Genomic DNA, 20,921 nt, shown 5'->3' on the forward strand with positions numbered 1-20,921 from the left:
TTGGGGGGTGAGAGGGGGGTAATAATGTGGGGTGTGGTAATTTATTAGATGTTTAAAAAAAATCTTTTTTTGGGGGGGAGGGTGGGGGTAGGGGGGGGTGGGGGTGAGAGGGGGGTATAATGTGGGGTGTGGTTATATAAAAGATGTTTAAAAAAATAATTTTTTTTGGGGGGATGGGCGGGGGGTGGGGGGTAGGGGGGAGTGAGAGGGGGGTATAATGTGGGGTGGGGTAATTATTAGATGTTTTAAAAATAAATAAATTGGGGGAGGAGGGTGGTGAGGGAGGGGTAGGGTAGGTGGGGGGCGAGAGGGGGGTATAATGTGGGGTGTGGTAATTTATAAGATGTTTAAAAAAAATTGGGGGGGGGGGGGTTGGGGTAGGGGGGGGTGGGGCTGAGAGGGGGGTAATAATGTGGGGTGGGGGTAATTTATTAGATGTTTTAAAAAAAAAATGGGGGGTGGGGGTGGAGGGTGAGAGGGGGGTATAATGTGGGGTGTGATAATTTATTAGACGTTTTAAAAAAAAATTGTCGGGGGTCGGGGGGTTGGGGGCAGGGGGGGAGTGAGAGGGGGGTATAATGTGGGGTGTGGTAATTTATTAGATGTTTAAAAAAAATTGGGGGGGGATTGGGGGGGTGGGGGGTAGGGGGGGTGAGAGGGGGTAATAATGTGGGGTGGGGTAATTTATTAGATGTTTAAAAAAAAATTGGGGGGTGGGGGGGTAGGGGGGTTAGGGGGGAGTGAGAGGGGTATAATGTGGGGTGTGGTAAATTATTAGATGTTTAAAAAAAAGTTGGGGGGTGGGGTTAGGGGGGGGTGGGGTATGAGAGGGGGTAATAATGTGGGGTGGGGTAATTTATTAGATGTTTAAAAAAAAATGGGGGTGGGGGGGTGGGGGGGTAGGGGGGTAGGGGGGAGTGAGAGGGGGGTAAATGTGGGGTGTGGTAATTCATTAGATGTTTAAAAAAAGTTGGGGGTGGGGGGTAGGGGGGAGTAAAGGGGGGTATAATGTGGGGTAGGGTAATTTATTAGATGTTTAAAAAGAAAATTGGAGGGGGGATGGGGGGAGTAGGGGGGGTGGGGGGGTAGGGGATGGGGGGGGGTAGGGGGTGAGGGTGAGAGGGGGTATAATGTGGGGTGTGGTAATTTATTAGATGATGTTTAAAAAAAATTGGGGGGGGGGTGATGTCCTCTATTCATTAAACATGAAATTTTAACCCATTGCATTTGTTTCCCCTGTATATATGAAAGATATAATAGTGTATTACCTCCCCTGTCCTGCTTATATTTATATTAATCAACAAAAATAAACATTAACACAATATTTAATATACAAAATATACAAAAAAAATTTATCCTGATACTATTTTTACTGATCCACTTTATTTTACTCAAAGGATGATGTTTCATTGGACTGATAATTATAGATATAGGATTACAGACCAGTTGCTTCAGTTATATTGTTCAGAGTTTGCCCTGTTGGCTGCATATGCATTCTTGAGTTATCATCCAAAAACCATTTTACTATTTCGGGTCACTGTTACCTTGACCTTTGACCTAGTGACCTCAAAATCAATAGGGGTCATCTGCGTGTCATGATTTTATTTTCAGTATTTTGGGAATATTCAACTTTCACCCATGTACAGGGCTCAGTGTACATTGAAAATACACAATGCATACACTAGGGATTTCATTCCAGTGGACCGATCGCACATTCCAACCCGTAAAACAACGTAATAGTGGCCTAACCTGAAAGACGTACATTGCGGAAAATGTTGCATCTCCACAGTCATGTTTGCTTATTTCAAAAAAAGGAGACACAACCTTACACAGTACTTAACAAGTTGGGCTGAAGCATTGTTGGGTATTGTAACCACCTGTCGAGTTTTCAGTTTTTGTCATAGTACAACATGCCACCGTGTGTAGATCAGCGAGCTGCCCCCTTTATCTCAACATGATGCCATTAAGGTGTTAAAATCGGGCTTTGCACTTGACTTAACTCATGACCTAAAGGTTTCCCAAGGTGACACAACTTTTCTACATAATGAAGGATAATGTGCTGCAACCTGAAGATAAACACCTAGATATGACACTTCCATTTAAGGAAAGGACTATATTTTCTAAATAACTAAATAACAGAAGCTTAGCTGTTATATGGTTGTCACACCTTAAAAGAAAACTAAGCAGAGATGACAAGTACCATGAAACAAGAGGACCAAGATGGCCCTAGTTTGCTCACCCGAAAGGAGTCGGTTCATTCAATCTTTACCAAACGTCAAACTTGACCTAGATATTGTCCAGACAAACATCCTGGTCAAGTTTCATCATTATTGAGCCAAAACTCTGGCGTATGTAGTGTTTTTGTTTTTGTAAGATTTGACCTGGTGACCTATATTTTGAGTTTACCCCCCTTAAAAAACATCAAACTTTGCTTACAAAAATAAATATTATGACCAAGATTCATAAAATCTGAAACAAAATTGAGACCTCTAGAGTGTTTACAAGGATTTTGAACAATATAATGAAAATTTGGACAATCTAAGGGCAATAATTATGGCATTAATGATGTGATTTTGCTCATTATCAAACTTGACTGAGATCTTTCAGCAACTTTGATAAAGAATGCTTGGGAAATGTGAATGCTAGAGTGTTTAAAAATCAAATGTCGATGGGCGGACGGCGGACAAAGACCAATCCTAAAACCCCACCAAAGCAATCAGGTGAGCTAAAAAGTGTGTTTCACCGATCTGAGCCATTTTTTTTCCAACTTGTCCAAGAAATCAATAAAGCCAATGTATTGACTAAGTTTTACGATGATTAGGCAAAAAATGTGACTTCTATAGTGTTCCATCACAAGGTTTCTCTCTAGTCACATAAGGAAAACTGCCCCCCCCCCCTGGCATGTTTCATGATCCATGTTTTTTTACCGATCGGGACCATTTGGGAACTCATCTGACATATATATAAAACCAATTTTTTCACCAAGTTTCATGATGATTGGGCAAAAAATTTGACTTCTAAAGTATTCACAAGCTTTTTAACTATATAAATATAATAAAACTGCACCCCCCCCCCCCCCCCTGGCTCTACAGTGTTTACAAGTTTTTTCTTTGTTTTGACCTAGTGACCTAGTTTTTGATTCGGCACGACCCAGTTTCAAACTTGACCAAGATTTGATTGGGACAAAGCTTCTGACCAAGTTTCATGAAGATCGGACAATAAATGTGGCCTCTAGAGTGTTTACGAACAAATGTGGACGGACAGACAGACGACGGACAAAGACTGGTCACAAAAGCTCACCTGAGCAATCAGGTGAGCTAAAAAACAACAAGGTATTTATGAGCAAAATGATCCAACGTGGTGATGCAGAGGCATGAAGCACCAGAAGCACTGGAGTCGAAATGCCAATGGTACATACCACATCATGAAGTCTTTCACCTGAAGGAACTGGGAAAGCTACAACCGTCTCCGACTGTTCGACAAGATACCAAAACAAATCCCTCAATGAGCATCTTCTAAGTGAACCAGATCTTACCAATGGCTTAGCAGGTGTACTTGTTAGATTCAAAAACATTCTTGTGGCAGTTATGTGTGACATTAAGAAAATGTTACACCTATTCTTTGTTTCTGAACCAGACAGAGACTTTTTAAGGTTTTAATGGTGGGAAAACGGTGACCTGAACTCAGAACCCAAATAATACCGGATGAAGATGCACTTATTTAGCAAGGCCTCTTCCCAAGCTTGTGCAAACTATGGCTTTAAACACCTAGTGATGCAGAAAGAAGAAGAATTTCCTGAAGCTTCAGCATTTGCTCAGAATGATTTCTCTGTTGATGATGTTCTAGCATCAAAAGTGAAACTGAAGCCATATATCTAGTAAAGGATGCACGGACAATTTGCAACAGTGGAGGTATACGCCTACATAAGTTTGCATCAAACAGAAGAACCATCATTGAATCTTATCCTGCATCAGAGAGAGCAGATGTAAAAAACCTAGACTTGACCCTTGAAAACCTACCAGTTGAACGAGCGCTTGGCATCTTATGGAATATTGAATGAGACATGTCTAAGTTCTCATGAATGGAACAACAGGATAAAGAACCTTCTTGAGTTGGATAGTGTACAAAGTCCTAGATGTCTGAGTCCTTACAAGTTCTGCAACGACACCGAGATTGAACTCCATCATTTCTCGGATGCAAGTAGCTTAGGATATGGCTAGAGTTCCTACATAAGACTAGTTAACAAGGACAAAGTACAATGTGCACTATTTGTGGGAAAAGCAAGAGTTGTCCCATTAACTGAGGTCACAAATACCAAGGCTTGAATTAATGGCAGCCATATTATCTGTGAAAATCAGTGTGTTCTTGAAAAAGGAACTTCATTCAGCAGTAGATCAAGAATATTTTTGAACCAATTCCCATGTTGTTCTTGAGTATATAGCAAAGGGAGCGCTTCTATTTCATGTATTTGTAGCCAACCAAGTACAATTGATTAGGCAGTCCAATAAAGCAGGCAAATGGTTCTATGTAAAATCGAAAGACAATCCTGCAGATTATGCATCCAGTGGCCTTAGTGCAGCAGAATTTCAAGATTCCACATGGTTCAAAGAATCAACGTTTATCCGGCAAACACATCTAGAACCAAAGCTAGTAAAGCCAGAATTTCAGCTGATGTCAAGGTGGCTAGAACGCTTCATACAAAAACGTCTGTACATACAAACCTCTCTACGTTAATTGAACGATTTTCATGCTGGACAAAGGAGATATCTGTCATAGCATGGTTGCAGCGACTCACGAACGGTGTCAAGGTGTTGCAGACTCCAACATTTGAAGAACGTTATGAATTATCAGTCTGTATGCTAAGAAGGTTGATTTCTGGAAGGTTCATTAAAGTTGTTAATCTGATGTTATGAATGCCTTTAATATTTAGAATTCATTGTGTGCACAAATAAATGCTATGCCCATGTGAACTTGCCTTTGTTGTTATGTGTGTTTTTTGAAAATCATTAGATAATTTGGTGGGAGTGGAATGTCTCTTTTGTAAACTTTAAATGTTTGTTAGTTTGTAGTTGAAACCATGAACTGTCTTATGCGAACCTTTTTGTTTTTGTTACTTGTAATAGGGTATAGTGTAACCTCAGCCTGTTATCTTTGAAGCGCTTCATATATGTCAAACGATCTTGATTTTATTAAATTGCAAATAAAAATGTTATTATAAAATTAATGCAAAATTCAACGTCTTACAAGGACTTTGCTACGAAGTTGAATCTCTACCTGATCTTTCAATAATGCAACCAGAAGCAAACCAGTGATGTTATACGGAAAAAAATGGCGGAAAAAGATTGCAAAAGAGTGGAGAACACTTGCACCAGTGAATAATTCAATTTTTGTGAATGGTGTAAAAATCTCAAAATTTCATGGAAAGTTTCACAAGTGTTCCGTAATGAAGAACTTTACAACTAATCAAGAAGCGCTGGCACTATTAACGGAAAGTGACCTTAAATGTCTTGGTGTTCCACTTGGGAATGTGAAAGTCATCTTAAAATAACATTAAAACGTGGAATACGCCTGCTACAACTAGTGTGTCACCGGCGGCTGCAACAGAGGAGACCACATATGAGGATATATTATTAGATGCAGGTAAAACATTAGATACTTCATTTGGTGATCAAAATATACCGACAACAGTGCAATTCAATGCACATATGGACCCCAGAACAATCCTCACAATGAAAGCCACGTCTAAGAAAGCAGTTCACATTACAATTTTCTTGACTGAAAAATATAAAAGAAGGCGACAAAATAGAAGGAAAGATGTTGTGCTTCATTCAGGGCAAAATAAACCAGAAACGCTGGTGACTCGTGCTGACGACAACCATCCTTACCTAGGTATCCGGATTAAAAATTGGCGGGGGGCAGCAAATATGTGTTGGAATGCAAAATATGTGCAATTTAATGTTATGTGGCATTAGGTTAAAAAATTAACATTGCTATTGTCAATCTAATGCCTTAACGTAAAGGCCCTTCAAATATGTATCGCCTTCAAATATGTATCATCAGTTATACTGTAAACGGCTCAATGCATTAATTTCCATTTCCTCGTCATAACCTCCTTTAATTGTAGAATGTACCATGTGCATGTAAATAATCAACGATTGGAACTAACTAGATTATATTTTCTCTTAAGTATGAACAATCAAGATGGTAAATCAATGGTCAATTGAATCAACAAAACAGATACAGACTTTCTTCTTCTTCAATAAAAACAAAAAACCAAGGGCCCTTATATGTTAACTTTATTTTAATAAATATTTTACAAAATATTCATTCATTTTGACTGTTTATAGGGCTTATTTAGAATAGGTCATGGTCCTTGTACTGTGCATTGTGCTCTCAATATAATTATGCGGTTTTCTTCAATATTAATGGAGGTATGATCAGGAATGAAGAAGATGTGTTTGTGAAACACAATGTCCCTTATATGATGTTTGACCTTGTAGGATGACCTTGACCCTTCACCACTCAAAATGTGCAGCTCCTTGTGATACACACGCATCTCAAATATATAATTGCTAGCTTCAATATTGCAGAAGTGACATTACATGCACAATTTTGACCCGAATTTTTGACCTTGAAGGATGACCTTGACCTTTCACCACTCAAAATGTGCAGCTTCATGAGATACAAATGCATGCCAAATATCAAGTTGCTATCTTCAATATTTAAAGGTCGCTGTGGACAGTGGTGTAATGGATATGGTGTCTGCCTAGCGACCGGGAGGTCACGGGTTCGATCCCCGCCGTGGGAGCGTTCTTTAGATCTCCCCCAAAGACACTAAGTACTGGTTCTAGGCCCAAGAAACTGACTCGAGAGCTTTTATATAAGCCTAGGGCTTTCGATGCAATCGAGCTAAAATAAATAGGTTTAAACTAAACTATCTTCAATATTGCAAAAGTATTCATAAAATGAGCGATTTTGGCCACATCTATTTGACCTCTGACCTTGAAGGATGACCTTGACCTTGACCTTTCACCACTCAAAATGTGCAGCTTCATGAGATACACATGCATGCCAAATATGAAGTTGCTATCTTCAATATAGCAAAAGTTATTGCAAAATGTTAAAGTTGGCGCAAACCAACCAACCAACCAACAGACCAACCAGCCAACAGACCAACAGACAGGGCAAAAACAATATGTCCCCCACTACTATATAGTGGGGGACATAAAAATTACCAAAGGGCACAAACTCCATAAAAATTGAGAGAAAAAAGTTATGCCATGTGCACTCAGCACTTTGATAATGCTCCACAAGCCTGTAATCATTATGAAGTATAATTTGCATCCTTTCAACATATACTTATCACTATGACAAAATTGTATAGATTTACATATTTCATAGACAAACTACTACCTTTGCATGTGATGTGAAATATTGACAATTACAAACAAATAATACATACTTTGCTTGCTGATGGTGTTGTTGCCATGTTTACTTTCTACACCTGAAATGTCAAAATTCAAATACAAGACTTAACGACAAACCAATATAAACTTTACTTAATCATTAAACTTGTTTATAAATGGTCAAAAATCACTGGCTTTGTAGGATGCATTAATAAAGGAGCCAATGCTACTTCCAATATGAAACTGGTGTTTTTGAAATTTCACGGATATTTCTGTCTTTTCAAAAAAATAGAGCCAAAGTAGATCTGGTTCAAGAGCGCGAACTTATTTCCGAAATAAGCAACAGAAGTGTCATGTAAAAAAACATGAACTGACAATTCGAGCCTAAGAAGTTCACAGGCGTGAGTTTGGTTTAACCGAGTGCGAAACATCCAGTTGTATTGTGCCTGAATGTACAGAGAATATTGACGGTATTCCAGCTATTGAAAATATTTGGTGTGGCTGGACAAGCAAACCACAATACTTGCCAACAAGTTCTATAAAGGACGTTAAGAATTATTTGAGACATAGCAGTCACAGGACATCTAACGAGCTGAAAATGGAATGTTATTGGAATGTTATAGGCAATACATTCGTGGCTTACATTTCTGCAAGGAACAAGAAACCGTCGGAGACGGGTGATGCTCCCCAAAGGTTTTTTTGGTCACAATATTGCACTATATATTCAGATAAAAGGAAACGTCTTGAGGGCACAGTAGTTGGGAGGACAATAATTTTTTTATAGAAAATTCCAAAGGGCAATAACTCTGTGAAAAATCATCCGACCAGAACCCGCTTATAATATGCACATCTCCTCTTGGTAGTGAAACTTCCTGTAAAGTTTCATTGAATACCAGTCATTAGTTGCTGAGAAATAGCCCGGACAAGAATTGCACTATGTGTACAGTTAAAAGATAATTTCAAACGGAATAGAACATTTCAAAGAACCATAAGTCTGTGAAAAATTATCCGACCAGAACCCCCTGATAATATGCACATCTCCTCTTGGTAGTAAAGCTTCCCATAATGTTTCATTTAATTTCAGTCATTAGTTGCTGAGAAATAGCCCGGACAAGAATTGCACTATATGTACAGTTAATGGAAAATTTCAAAGGGCCATAACTCTGTGAAAAATCATTCGACCAACACCGGCTGATAATATGCACATCTCCTCTTGGTAGTGAAGCTTCCCATAAAGTTTTATTGAATTTCGGTCATTAGTTGCTGAGAAATAGCCCGGACAAAACTTGTGCATGGACGGACACACGGACCGACAGACAAAGCGGCGACTATATTCTCCCCCCAAAAATTTTTGGGGGAGCATAAAAATATATTCACAAGGTGATTATCAACAACATAACTGACTCCAGCAAGCACTGCTATATAATATCAGTGTGCATGCCTTCTATGAAAACAGGTACAGTACAGAGAGTCTTTCATTTGTTAAAGGGTGTGTACTCAACTTTGAATGTGTGCTTACACATATTAAGATGTATGCACAAACCATATTCAGTAGCTTATTGATGTGCCTTTTCATGAAAACTAGAGCTTTGTCACAGACGTGACGTATACCCCCACGTGCCGCATTGACACAGACTATTTTGCATGCTGTCTGCACAAAACAAGAGAATCTAATTTATGGCGATTTTAAAGAATTATTATGCAATTATCATTTATGGCCATTTTGACCTTTGAACTTTTGAATTCTTTCGCATGACACACCCTCCATTAACTGTGAACAAAATTAATGTACAGAGTCATTTTAAAATCTCACAATGAATGACACAGTTATGGCCCGGACAAGCTCACTTATGGCCATTTTTGGCCTTTGAACTCAAAGTGTGACCTTGACCTTGGAGATATTGACGTAATTCTGTCGTCCGACACACCTTCAATTGATGGTGAACAAATGTCCCAAATGATTTCACAATTACACAATGAACAACATAATTATGGCCCATACAAGCTCATTTATGGCCATTTCTTACCTTTGAACTCAAAGTGTGACCTTGCATGTATGACCATGGAGATATCAACGTAATTCTTTCGTGCGACACACCGTTCAATGAGTTACAAACCTAACCCAATCTGGTATTCACTAGCCTCAGATCAAAAGCGCTAACCCCAAGGAACCAACTAAGAGATTTAGATTAAATTTTGCCATGTGACATCATTTCGAGACTTGTGCTTGTTGACATTTGTAATTCATCATTTTCACAGTGAGAAAATAATGTGTAGCATGTTACATCTTTCATCTACGTAAAGTCAAGGTCGTACTTTAAGGTTAAATTTGGCCAATTAACAGCTTGTTCCTGGCTGTAGCATTGCTTCTAGCTTTATGACTTATCTATATTCAGATAATAGCGATGAAATATAATGTTTTGTTTTTTCTGTAAGAGATAATTGGAGCGTTGCCAAATGAGAAATTTGTTGAAGAAAATGTTGAAAAAAGACAAATTACAGGCCAGCAGATATCATCTGAAGTTGAAATAAACTGCCAAGAGGCAAGAAAGAAACAACAAAGAGATTTCGAGAAAACAAATTTGAAGAAAAGACTGTACACAACTATCTTAATAGGAGACAAAGTCTTGAAATTCAACGCCTCAAGGGCAGGATGCAAGGCAAAAGGGGACCTTGGAACAAACTACACAGGGCCATTCATAGCTGATGATATTAAAGGCGGGGTTGCAAAACTAAAGAAATTTAATGGTGTCATTCTAAAAACATCCGTTGCGTTGAATAATGTAAAACACTTTCTTGATGAATCTGTTGATGGAAACATTAACGTAGCTACTTCTCAGGTCAAAACAACACCTTCTGTCAACACGCCTGAAAAAACACTGGAGACAATTGAACTCTTGACCATGCCATCTGACCCTAAACCACTTGCCGAAGGAGAGAGAATGACAGTTTGTGGTGAAAGGGTTGAAGAAACAAATCTTGATGAATCTGTTGATGAAAATATTACCATAGCTACCTCTCAAGTCAAAACAACACCTGCTGTCAACACGCCTTAAAAAACACTGGAGACAATTGAATTCTTGACCATGCATGCCATCTGACCCTATACCACTTGCCGAAAAAAAGTTACTGACTGAACATAAATACTTTGTTAAGAACACAACTCAATACATTTAAAAATTAACACAGGTTATCAACTTAAATTTTGACTATTAGGTGTCAATGGCTTATCATCATTTATGAGCTCCTGCTTATTATATTTTATAGACTTACTTGGCAAATGATTTATTACTTATAAATTGATAATATTTTTTCAGGGCCGCTTATGTTCTGGCAGAATCAGATGTGAGGTATGGAAGCACACAAACAGAGACCGATCCTGTCAAAAAGTACACAACCAGTTCTACATAGACGAAAACACACACATATGAAGTTGGCATTCAGTGTTCCTTGCCGTTGCTAACCTAGCTACTATGATGTTAAAGACAACGATGAAGTCAGTTGTGCTTTTATACTACAGGTATACCCAGTAATGAATATTTTCAAGCTGTGTTTAAAGAAATAAAGGACAATGCAGAAGAACAGACCTGACAACGGAAACTTAGCTACACTACAAATCAAGGAGGTTGACCACACAGCTTGTCAGTGATATATGAGTTCTTCATGGTATTAATGAGACTGTGCTTGGGACTTCCGATTGAAGATTTGGCTTTTCGATTCTGTTTGTCGAAATCACAGTGTAGTTACATTGTTAACCGGTGGATCGACTATTTGAGTGTGCAACTTGCTGTCCTGATGCAATGGCCAAGTATAGAGATCATTAAGTCTAACATGCCAAAATTTGTTAAAAGACAAATTTCCAGATACTCATATCATTATCTATGATTGAATGTAACCTTATATGCTAGTTTCCTAATACTTTGTATGTAACCTAACAACTAAATATTTAACATAACATGTTTAGGTTACATTGTATTTGATTTCTGGTTTGATTGATTAATAATTTGTTGATGCCACACATCCAGTTCACATGTCCCAAACCGGTGCAGTTGCCTTTGACCAGAACCTATTGATAAAATTGAATTGCAATGGAATAGTGTTTTAAATATTCCTATAGGTTTCCTTCCTTTTCCTACTTTTTTTAAAATACAATTATTCCTATATATTTCCTACTTTTTAAATATATGAGAGTTGTCAGCCTGGAAATACTAAATCAATCCAATAACTAATTCTCAACATTCTCAAAATATTTATTCTACAACAAATGTTTGTATACAGCAAGATTATTAATGAAATAATTAAAAGATGCTGCTTCTGCTTGAAATGATGAGATTTGTCCCCTAATCCAAATCCTGAATTTAGTTAAAGCCAAAGGGGTATGAATCTTAATTAGGCTAAAATATGTTGTTTGTCCCCACTTACATCTCCAAACAAATTAGGAAAGCTTGGTCTTTAATCGATAGCTTTCTTTATTACACTCAAGTTACTTTCCAGTTTTATATTCAATGACAGAAATCTTCACAATCTTTTTGGAACACATGTTTCTTCACAATTATGTAGACTTTACTTTTTTATTATATTTCAATATCATCAAATTAACAAAAAAAGATTGAACATTCAACCTTGACTACCACACCAGGGGTGTCAATTGTCCCAAATTTAAAATCCGGAAAATTAGGCCAGGGAGGGACTAGGGTCTGGGAAGCACATACACAACGGAAATAAAGGGCACTGCCCCCACCCCCTCGAGCCCTCACTAATTGTACTATTTTATAGTCTTTCTAGTTGCAATTTCTGGTGATTACTAGGCTAATATTATAAATCAAACAAGGGCTGTTTGTAAAACATGCATGCCCCCATATGGGCTGTCAGTTGTAGTGGCAGCCATTGTGTGAATAATCAAAATAATCATTGAGAGTTGTTCTAGAATTACTGATAGTTCAATGGTCGGTTCTAAAAATGGAAATTAAACAATCCGGGATCACCATAGGGATTGTTTGAACGAATATCATTTTATTCTTGCCACAAACAGCAATAATAAAGAAATTTCACCCTTAATCTAAATGCAGCAAACATTTATACCGGAGTTTAATTTTACTTTGTAGAACATATAATGTCCGATCAGCCAGGACAAAACCCTCCAGGGACCCCTGAGAAAAGGTGGGAAGAAGAGGAACTTAGCAAAAACATGAGTAAATTTGCGGACATTGCAAAATCAGTGGGTGAAATGGAATCGACAATTGAAAACCTTCAAAAAGACATGACAGAAATCAAACGCAACAAGAGTGCCAAACTGTCACAAGATACGCCCGTTCGAAGGTTTTGGACACCATGCTCAATGCTTGAAAGTGTCCTCAAGACCTAGTTATTGACCCGGCATGACCCATATTTGAACTTGACCTAGATATCACTTAGATGTAACATCTGACTAAATTTGGTGAAGATCAGATGAAAACTACTTCAATTAAAGAGCGGACAACATGCTTAATGCTTGAAATGCACTATGTGACCTCGTTTTTGACCCGGCATGACCCATGTTCGAACTTGACCTACATATCATCTAGACACAACTTCTGACCAAATTAGGTGAAGATCAGATGAAAACTACTTCAATTAGAGAGCGGACACCATGCTAAATGCTTGAAATGCACTAAGTAACCTCGTGACCTAGTTTTTGACACGGCATGACCCATATTTGAACTTGACCTACATATCATCTAGACACAACTTCTGACCAAATTTGGTGAAGATCGGATGAATACAATTTGAATTAGAGTCCGGACAAAGTGGCCCCTTTGAAAATGCACTTATTGACCCTATGACCTAGTTTTTGACCCGGCATGACCCATATTCGAACTTGGCCTAGATATCAACTAGATGCAACTGCTGACCAAGTTTGGTGAAGATCGGATGAATACAATTTGAAATAGAGTCCGGACAAAGTGGCCCCTTTGAAAATGCACTTATTGACCCTATGACCTAGTTTTTGACCCGGCATGACCCATATTCGAACTTGGCCTAGATATCAACTAGATGCAACTGCTGACCAAGTTTGGTGAAGATCGGATGAATACAATTTGAAATAGAGTCCGGACAAAGTGGCCCCTTTGAAAATGCACTTATTGACCCTATGACCTAGTTTTTGACCCGGCATGACCCATATTCGAACTTGGCCTAGATATCAACTAGATGCAACTGCTGACCAAGTTTGGTGAAGATCGGATGAATACAATTTGAATTAGAGTCCGGACAAAGTGATGCCTTCCGCCCGCCGCCCGCCGCCCGCCGCCCGCCAAGGGGTTTCACATAATACGTCCCGTATTTTATACGGGCGTATAAAAACCAAGGAGAGACAGGGCCGTAAAAAAATCACCAATTTGGGACTCAGATATGTGCGAGTAGGGGCCGTCCAAACAGTTGGAAGCATCTGAGGTTACACTTGCCGAAAGTTCCGATTCGGAATAGGACCCAATGGACGGTGAACTAGACAAACTGCATGATTATTAAGACGAGGAAAGCTGCTCGGATGAGGAGGATAACAATCTAATAACAGAATTAACCGATTCTGTACAGAGACAACGTAAACTGGTGAGGTCGTATCGCCAAACATCGCTGACATTACAAACAAAGCATTAACAAGTGATGTGTTTGTCAGAAACACAATGCCCCATACTGCGCGGCATTGAAGTAAAATTTCTATTTATCATTTGGCAGGTATAGAAATCATCTCCCTTTAAAGGTTATCACTTCCCTTGAATTTTGTCCAATCCAACTGCGGGTGGGGGGGTGGGTGGTTGGGGGGTTGGGGAGGGTCTCACAGTCAAATATGACCATGTCAGAGATCACCGACAACCAAGGCCTATTGTTTAAAAAGGATTATAGCCTGAGTTTATCATGTATTTATGAGCATAAGTCCACCGGTATGTAATGAACGTGTGCGTTTCAGAGTTTATTTACAGGTCCTACTGGCCTCTTCACGAGGTTACGATAGCCCGACCTGCCCCTGTGACCTCTCAGGGGAAAAAGATTAATTTTAGAGTCAAAGTAGGTCAAATTTACCCCGGCTTCCCGGGTATTCGCCAAATACTTTAATTTTAAAAAGAGTTCGTTGCACGTTGGCCAATGAGACCTTAATGTGCTATCTACCTGAAGGTGGTGATGAGGTGCGGATCCCGCCGAGTGTCCCGCACATTACTAATGTACAAGACACTCCACGCGACCACCCGGTACGTAAGACCCGGAACACACACACGTATCGCTCTCACACCCCCACTCATTACGGGTTGCGCGTATGAGAGCGCTACGCAAGTGTGTTCCGGGTTCCTTGGTGGTGATCTGTGTATGGTTGTGTATAGTGTGTGGTATGTGATTGTTGTGCATTTGTCTGGAGCGGAAGAGGAGGTGTCTGTCGGTTATTTACGGTCGTCGGTCAGTCGTGAAGGGTTGTATATTGTTGCAGTTCCCAGATCGCAGAACCCGCCACCCCCCGCACAAGCGCATCCACGCCGAGCAAGCCCGAGCCCCCCCCCCCCCCCCCCCCCCCCCCCCCCCCCCCCGCGCATACGGCCCCAGCCCGTGCACCCAACCGCTGGAGACCCCACAGACAAGCACCCTCATCCACCCACTCGCTGCGCGCGACAACAAATCAGTCACAAACCAACCATGGAGCCACCCAAAGCCCTACCCAGAGTCACCATCGTTCTTTCCCACCTGCCTGCCAAACATCCAGACCATGTATCAAGCTGGGATGTATTAATTTTGTAGTTATGTTGTATTTGCTATTATAATTGGATAGGTAAAGTAAATAAATGATCTAAAAACGCCGTTGATATATCATATGATTTATTTATGTTTTATATTAATTTGTAAAACTCATAGTATTATAGATCATGTCCTTTATTCTAGCTTTCATTTACCCAAGTGTGGTTGTTGTGCTCTCCGCCCCATGAGAGGTGTTAGTGGGGGTTCGAGCAGGATAAAGGAAACGCCACGATTCCAGAGGCGCTGGTTCTTTTAAGTGCCCGGTGTATAGCACCGATACACTGCACCCCCGTTTAACGTCCCTCGCGGAGGACATATTAGTACATAGTGTTAGTATTGGTGCTTATATACATGTGTAGTTCTGCTGTCTTGTGTCATAACTTGCGGTAACGTGGGCTCTCTCTGTTGTTATTTGGTATATAGTTTGGATGTTATTGCGAAGGGCAGGCTAGTTTTTGAAAGATCATGTATTTGATGATAGAAGAAGGGGACTATGTTTGTTTGATTGGGCCGAGATGACTAGTTCGTTGGGGGGCAGACAATCTCTTTGTAAATTCTTTCTTATTGATGTGTTAAGTGTCTTGTGAGACTGTGGTGTTGTAATTGCCAGACTAGTTTTGATAGGTCATTTATTTAATGAAAGAAGAGAGGGGCTGAGTTTGAGTAAATTTGGTATTAGGGAGAGCGCACACGTTAGTGTTTCTGGTTATAAAAGCAAAGACAGCATTCCTATGTGTTTGTGTAATATGCCAGGTTAGTATCGTGGTCTGGTCTAGGGCATGTCGAGCTAAGGGTTCAATCCGGCTACATAGGAACATATAAAGGTTAGTGTACCAATGAACTGCAAACAGTCATTCTTTTCAGTATCTTTCAAGAGGGACGGCATGTAGCGTCTCTCGCTGAGGACATATTAGTATATAGTGTTAGTATTGGTACATATACAGATCTGCTGCCTTGTGTCATATTTTATAGTAGTTTGGGCACTCTCTGTTGCTATTTTGGGTAATGGTTGTATGTTGTTGTGAGGGTCAGACTAGATTTTTGACAGATCATGTACTAGATGATAGAAGAGAGGGACTGAGTGTGTGTAAATGGACCAAGATGACTATTTTGTTTTGTGGGCTTAGACAATTTCGTTGTAGTTTGGTATTAGGAGAGTGAGCGCTTTACTGGTTCGGGTTATGTATGATATCAGAGGCAGCAGTTCTATGTGTTATTGTGGCTATTTCAATGGTTAGTAAATAAATGGACTGCAATGAGTTATTCTATCTATACACTGAAAAACAAATATACTAATTATCATCACTTTTCTTTTTTTTGGTAATCTTGGGTGGGTCGTGTCGACAGAGCCACAGTGCGAGGGGGGGCGCCTCACCACCCCAGCCGACACGCTCCATCCAACATTTTTTAATATAATGCATATATAAAATGGTTGTGATATCTACATCTAAAGGGGTTGTACTGAAGGTTTCTCTATTGAGTTACCTGAGTGCGCACTTGATGCGGCTTCCGTCTCTGTGCGGAAGTGTAGTGTCTGCGTGCTTACCCCACTACCGTCGTCGTCGGCTGCTGCATGCTGGGTGCAGCGGAAAAAAATTAAAATAACGAGGACCAGCACAGGGGGGGAGGGTCTCGCGGAACCCGGATACTGTTAGCCCGATTTTTTGGTTTACAAAGGGGGGGGATTTTAGATTTGTCCATATCGTTACATAGTGGTTACAGATGTTCGTTTTTATTTTTATCAAGTGTACCTATCCGTCATTGATTCTGATAGCGTGCCCTTGGGGTTAAATTGCGTTTATGTTGTACGGTCGCAGTTGTAAACGAGACAGGCGGCCGATACATTTCATGATTTGGAATCCCGTAATCCCTTCTGTTGTTTTAGTAAGAGAGTGTTGTTGTTGTTTTACTGGGTTATAATGTGTAGCTTGTCAGCCCTTGCCCGTCCGTGGCGTTGTCACAGGGCACAGACCAGGGGGCCCCACTGACACACAGGTGTGACCCGTTGGCTATGCCCTGCGACGGAGTAACTATAGGTCGGTTGTCATATCCGCGTTATGCTCAGGCCGTGATAATACCGTAGGTTCACTCTGTGCGGGCCCGGGCGAGCGGCCCCATTGACACACAGAAGTGACCCGTCATCCGTGCCCGCACAGAGGGTTCCTTTATGGCTATAGTCCACGGACAGGGTCCGGCATACAGGGAAGATGTTTTGTAGTTACCTAAGTGTGTTTTTAGTCCGGCACCGGAACGCGCTTTATTCGCACTTTTGTAAGTTACGCGATTTGTTTATATGCATATTTTTGCTATTTCGGATAAGCCTAAGGAAGATAATTTATGCAAGAAGACTCTGGATAGTTAGTATGCCCTACTGTATCGCTTTATTTTATAGATTAAGTGCAGGTATGCATCTAGTTTTACCCTTAATTTTAATTTTAATGCGATTTTCCTTATATCTTGATTTTGCAAGGGAGATAATTTAATTACGCAAAAATCATAAAAATAGTCCTTTCCGTACATGTTTATGTTTGTTTTGCAATATATATGGGAATTAAACCTTAAGTTACTATTAGTATGAGGTCAAAGAGATATTGTTACGGATATATGATGTCTGAATAAAATCTTGGGATAAATCAATATATATATATACGGAATGCGGAATGCGGAAGACGCCGCAAGAGAGGAAATATTATAATAGTATATATATATATTTGTGTGTATCTGTAAATAAATCTCAAATACACACCAATATATATATATACTATTATAATATTTCCTCTCTTGCGGCGTCTTCCGCATCACCGCGGCGTCCCACTCGGGACTCCTGCTTTCAGCAGTCACAAGGGTCTACGGTTCAATATTTAGGTTGTCAAGGAGATAATTTATCTAGTGTATTTATATTGTAATATTTATATTTTATTTTAATAAGGCATACGCAGTGGGAGCTTGCTTAGCGGGGTATTTTAAATGTAGGCTGATTGATGTTTCTGGCGGTGTGCAATTACGGGTAATAGTTTCGCGGTTAAAGGCGGCGGTTGACTGTTATGAGTTAGGTGTGGAATGTTCACCTTTTTTAATGCGCTATGTGCTTAAAGGCTGTTTATCGCGCTTTATTAGTCGGCGTTTCAGGTGTAGAGGAAGGTAAATTTTAATTATCTCTATTTGTCACATATTCTGCACTTTTCATGGTATAAATACGTTAAGCGGGAGTCATTTTTCAATTCAGTTTTATTAACCAATATGACTACTTCGACCACAAGGATAGCATTTTACGGGGATAGTTATGTCGCCCTAATGTCCAGCTGTGGAGGGATTCCAGATGTATGTATAGATGATGAGTTGTTTTAGGTTTATTATCATAGTGAGTGTTACTGGTTTAATTGTCCTTGGAGTATAATACTGACCCGTGTGGCTTAACAGCCAGGTTACAATGCTGTGGTTATAGTTTACTATTTATAGATTCTTATATTGCTCCCCCCTAATATTCTTTATTTTCTTAGTAGCCTAGTGTTGTTGTTTTTATTAATGTTATTTTCTTTTGCTTACTAAGTGCCTGGGCATTATCGTTATTTTGGCCAGGGCGGAATGCGGGTGATGAAACCGAATATGGATCTTATGGAGGACATGTTGCAATGGGGTCCCGATGTTGTGATCCTCTGCCTCGGGGGAAATGACATCACCGCTAGCTGTCAGCCCCGGGACATAGGTTTGGCCATCCTTGGATTGTGCCGGATGGTGAAAGCAAGAGGTGTCGCCACCGTTGTGGTGGCTGCCATTTGTGGTCGTTGGGTGTTTAGGGACCCCGCCTTAACGCCAGATCAGTTTTCTAGGATAGGGAATGCTATTGCGAAGTATGTGATGAGGTACTTTCCAGTGTCATCAATGATGTATGTATGTGATAGAGACGTTCATTGGTTAAGGGACGGGGTGCATTTGAGTGCTGCGGGGCTGGATGAGTTCTTGAACAGTCTAAGATTGAAACTGCTGAGGATTTTACCGTCCAAGGATTAATTATTGTGTATATGAGTGTGTGTGCGTTGTTTAAGGTTAAATAAAGGAGTGAAATGATTGTGTTTATTTGAGTTTTGTGACTGGGTCTGTTTTATTTATGTGCCGTCCTTAGGACCCTAAGTATCATACTTTCATGTTGCCTAAGTTAGGTCTATTATTTAATTTTAATCTATGAATTAGCTGCGATGATCTATCTTGTCAGGATATCAGATGAATCTGTGTGATTGGTGTTTTTGTGTTTTATCGCCATGCGTGCTCCCGTGTTTTGTCTAAGGGGTGCCGTTAATTTTAACCTGGTTTTCGTCTCGAGGTATATTTAGTAAGAGTAACTAATTGTTCGTGTCATTATGGGTTTCCTATATACTTTCTATTGGCGGGGGTTGCTTATACTACATAAACTGGCAGAGTTTGTATATGTAATGAACATCAAAGAAATTATAATTATATCATTTAAAAAAAACTTTGACAAATCAATCATTTGGGTTATAAAGAATCAAAATAATAAATCTGTACAGTAAGTGTGAAAAGAACTTCAATTCTTGGTAAGGAAATATATAATATGATATTTATAATTATATAAATTACTTCCCTTGAAAATAATTGTTTGTAACAAATGTCTATTTTTAGTAGCAAATAATTAAAAGCCACTACCGTGACTGTAGATTCACCACTCAAAATATGCAGCTCCGTGAGATACACAAATGCATGCCAAATATATAAAGTGGCTATGTTCAATATTGAATAATTTTCTCCCTTTTTAAAGCTTATTACTTCCCTTAAATCTGTATTATTTACCGTAGACCGTAAAGGATGACCTTGACCTTTTACCACAATGTGTTTTTCAGAAACACAATGCCCCTTACTGCACCGCTTTGATTTATTTAACAAAAATATATAAGAGGGCAGGTCAGATAACTATGTCCATTTAAAAACTTATTACTTCCCTTGACTTTGTTTTTTCGACCCTAGACCTTGAAGGATGATGTTCACCTTGAAATTTTACCACTCAAAATGTGCAGCTCCATGAGATACTAATGCATGCCAAATATCAAGGTGCTATCTTCAATATTTAAAAAGTTATGGCCAATGTTTAAGTTTTTTTTTGGACGGACGGACAGACACACTGACTGACGGACAGTTCAACTGCTATATGCCACCCTACTGGGGGGCATAAAAAACAAGCAGAAGAAAAAATCGAAGAGATTCTGAACAGACATTAAGGGCCAGTCAATATAGAGTTCCTATAAGTCCCCAAGGTTTATGAATTTCTGTGGAGACAATTAAAACAGTCTCCAAAACATTCAGACTTTATCCTGCAAAAGTCTCACAGTACGCTTGCATAAGTAGCAGTACCAATTATAAAGGCACTTGAGGATTCAAACATAAGGTTCTGAAATAGCTGATTTCGGACGCCTTCAAATTGGCAACCAATGGTATACAAAAGACAACCAATTACAGAAGAGAACAAGAGATGTGTTTGTCAGAAGCACAATGCCCCTTCTTTGCTGCTTTGAAGCCATATATTTGACCTTTGACCTTGAAGTATGACCTTAAACTTGACCTTTCACCACTCAAAATGTGCAACTCCATGAGATACACATACATGCCAAATATAAAGTTGTTATATTCAATATTGCAAAAGTTATGACCAATGTTAAAGTTTTGGGACGGACACACAGACTGACGGACAGTTCAACTGCTATATGCCCCCCTACCAGGGGTATAAAAACTAAAAATTGAATT

At 39.6% G+C, this 20,921-nt stretch overlaps 1 protein-coding gene across 3 annotated transcripts in view; it reads right to left on the minus strand.

Moving 5' to 3' along the window:
- LOC127880064 (swi5-dependent recombination DNA repair protein 1 homolog) overlaps positions 1–20,921 on the minus strand; it is a 74,196-nt gene that overhangs the window by 5,619 nt on the left and 47,656 nt on the right. For 2 of the 3 annotated variants that reach the window (XM_052427297.1, XM_052427296.1), the window contains one exon: positions 7,463–7,504. In XM_052427297.1, coding sequence (XP_052283257.1) covers positions 7,463–7,489 — 27 coding nt within the window. In that variant the 5' untranslated portion in view covers positions 7,490–7,504. Of the gene's footprint in view, positions 1–7,462; positions 7,505–16,652; positions 16,744–20,921 lie in introns of all 3 variants that reach the window. The other variant, XM_052427295.1, reaches the window with a different exon arrangement.

The sequence above is a fragment of the Dreissena polymorpha genome, chromosome 4, assembly GCF_020536995.1.
Source record: "Dreissena polymorpha isolate Duluth1 chromosome 4, UMN_Dpol_1.0, whole genome shotgun sequence".
Classification (NCBI taxonomy): Eukaryota; Metazoa; Mollusca; class Bivalvia; order Myida; family Dreissenidae; genus Dreissena; species Dreissena polymorpha.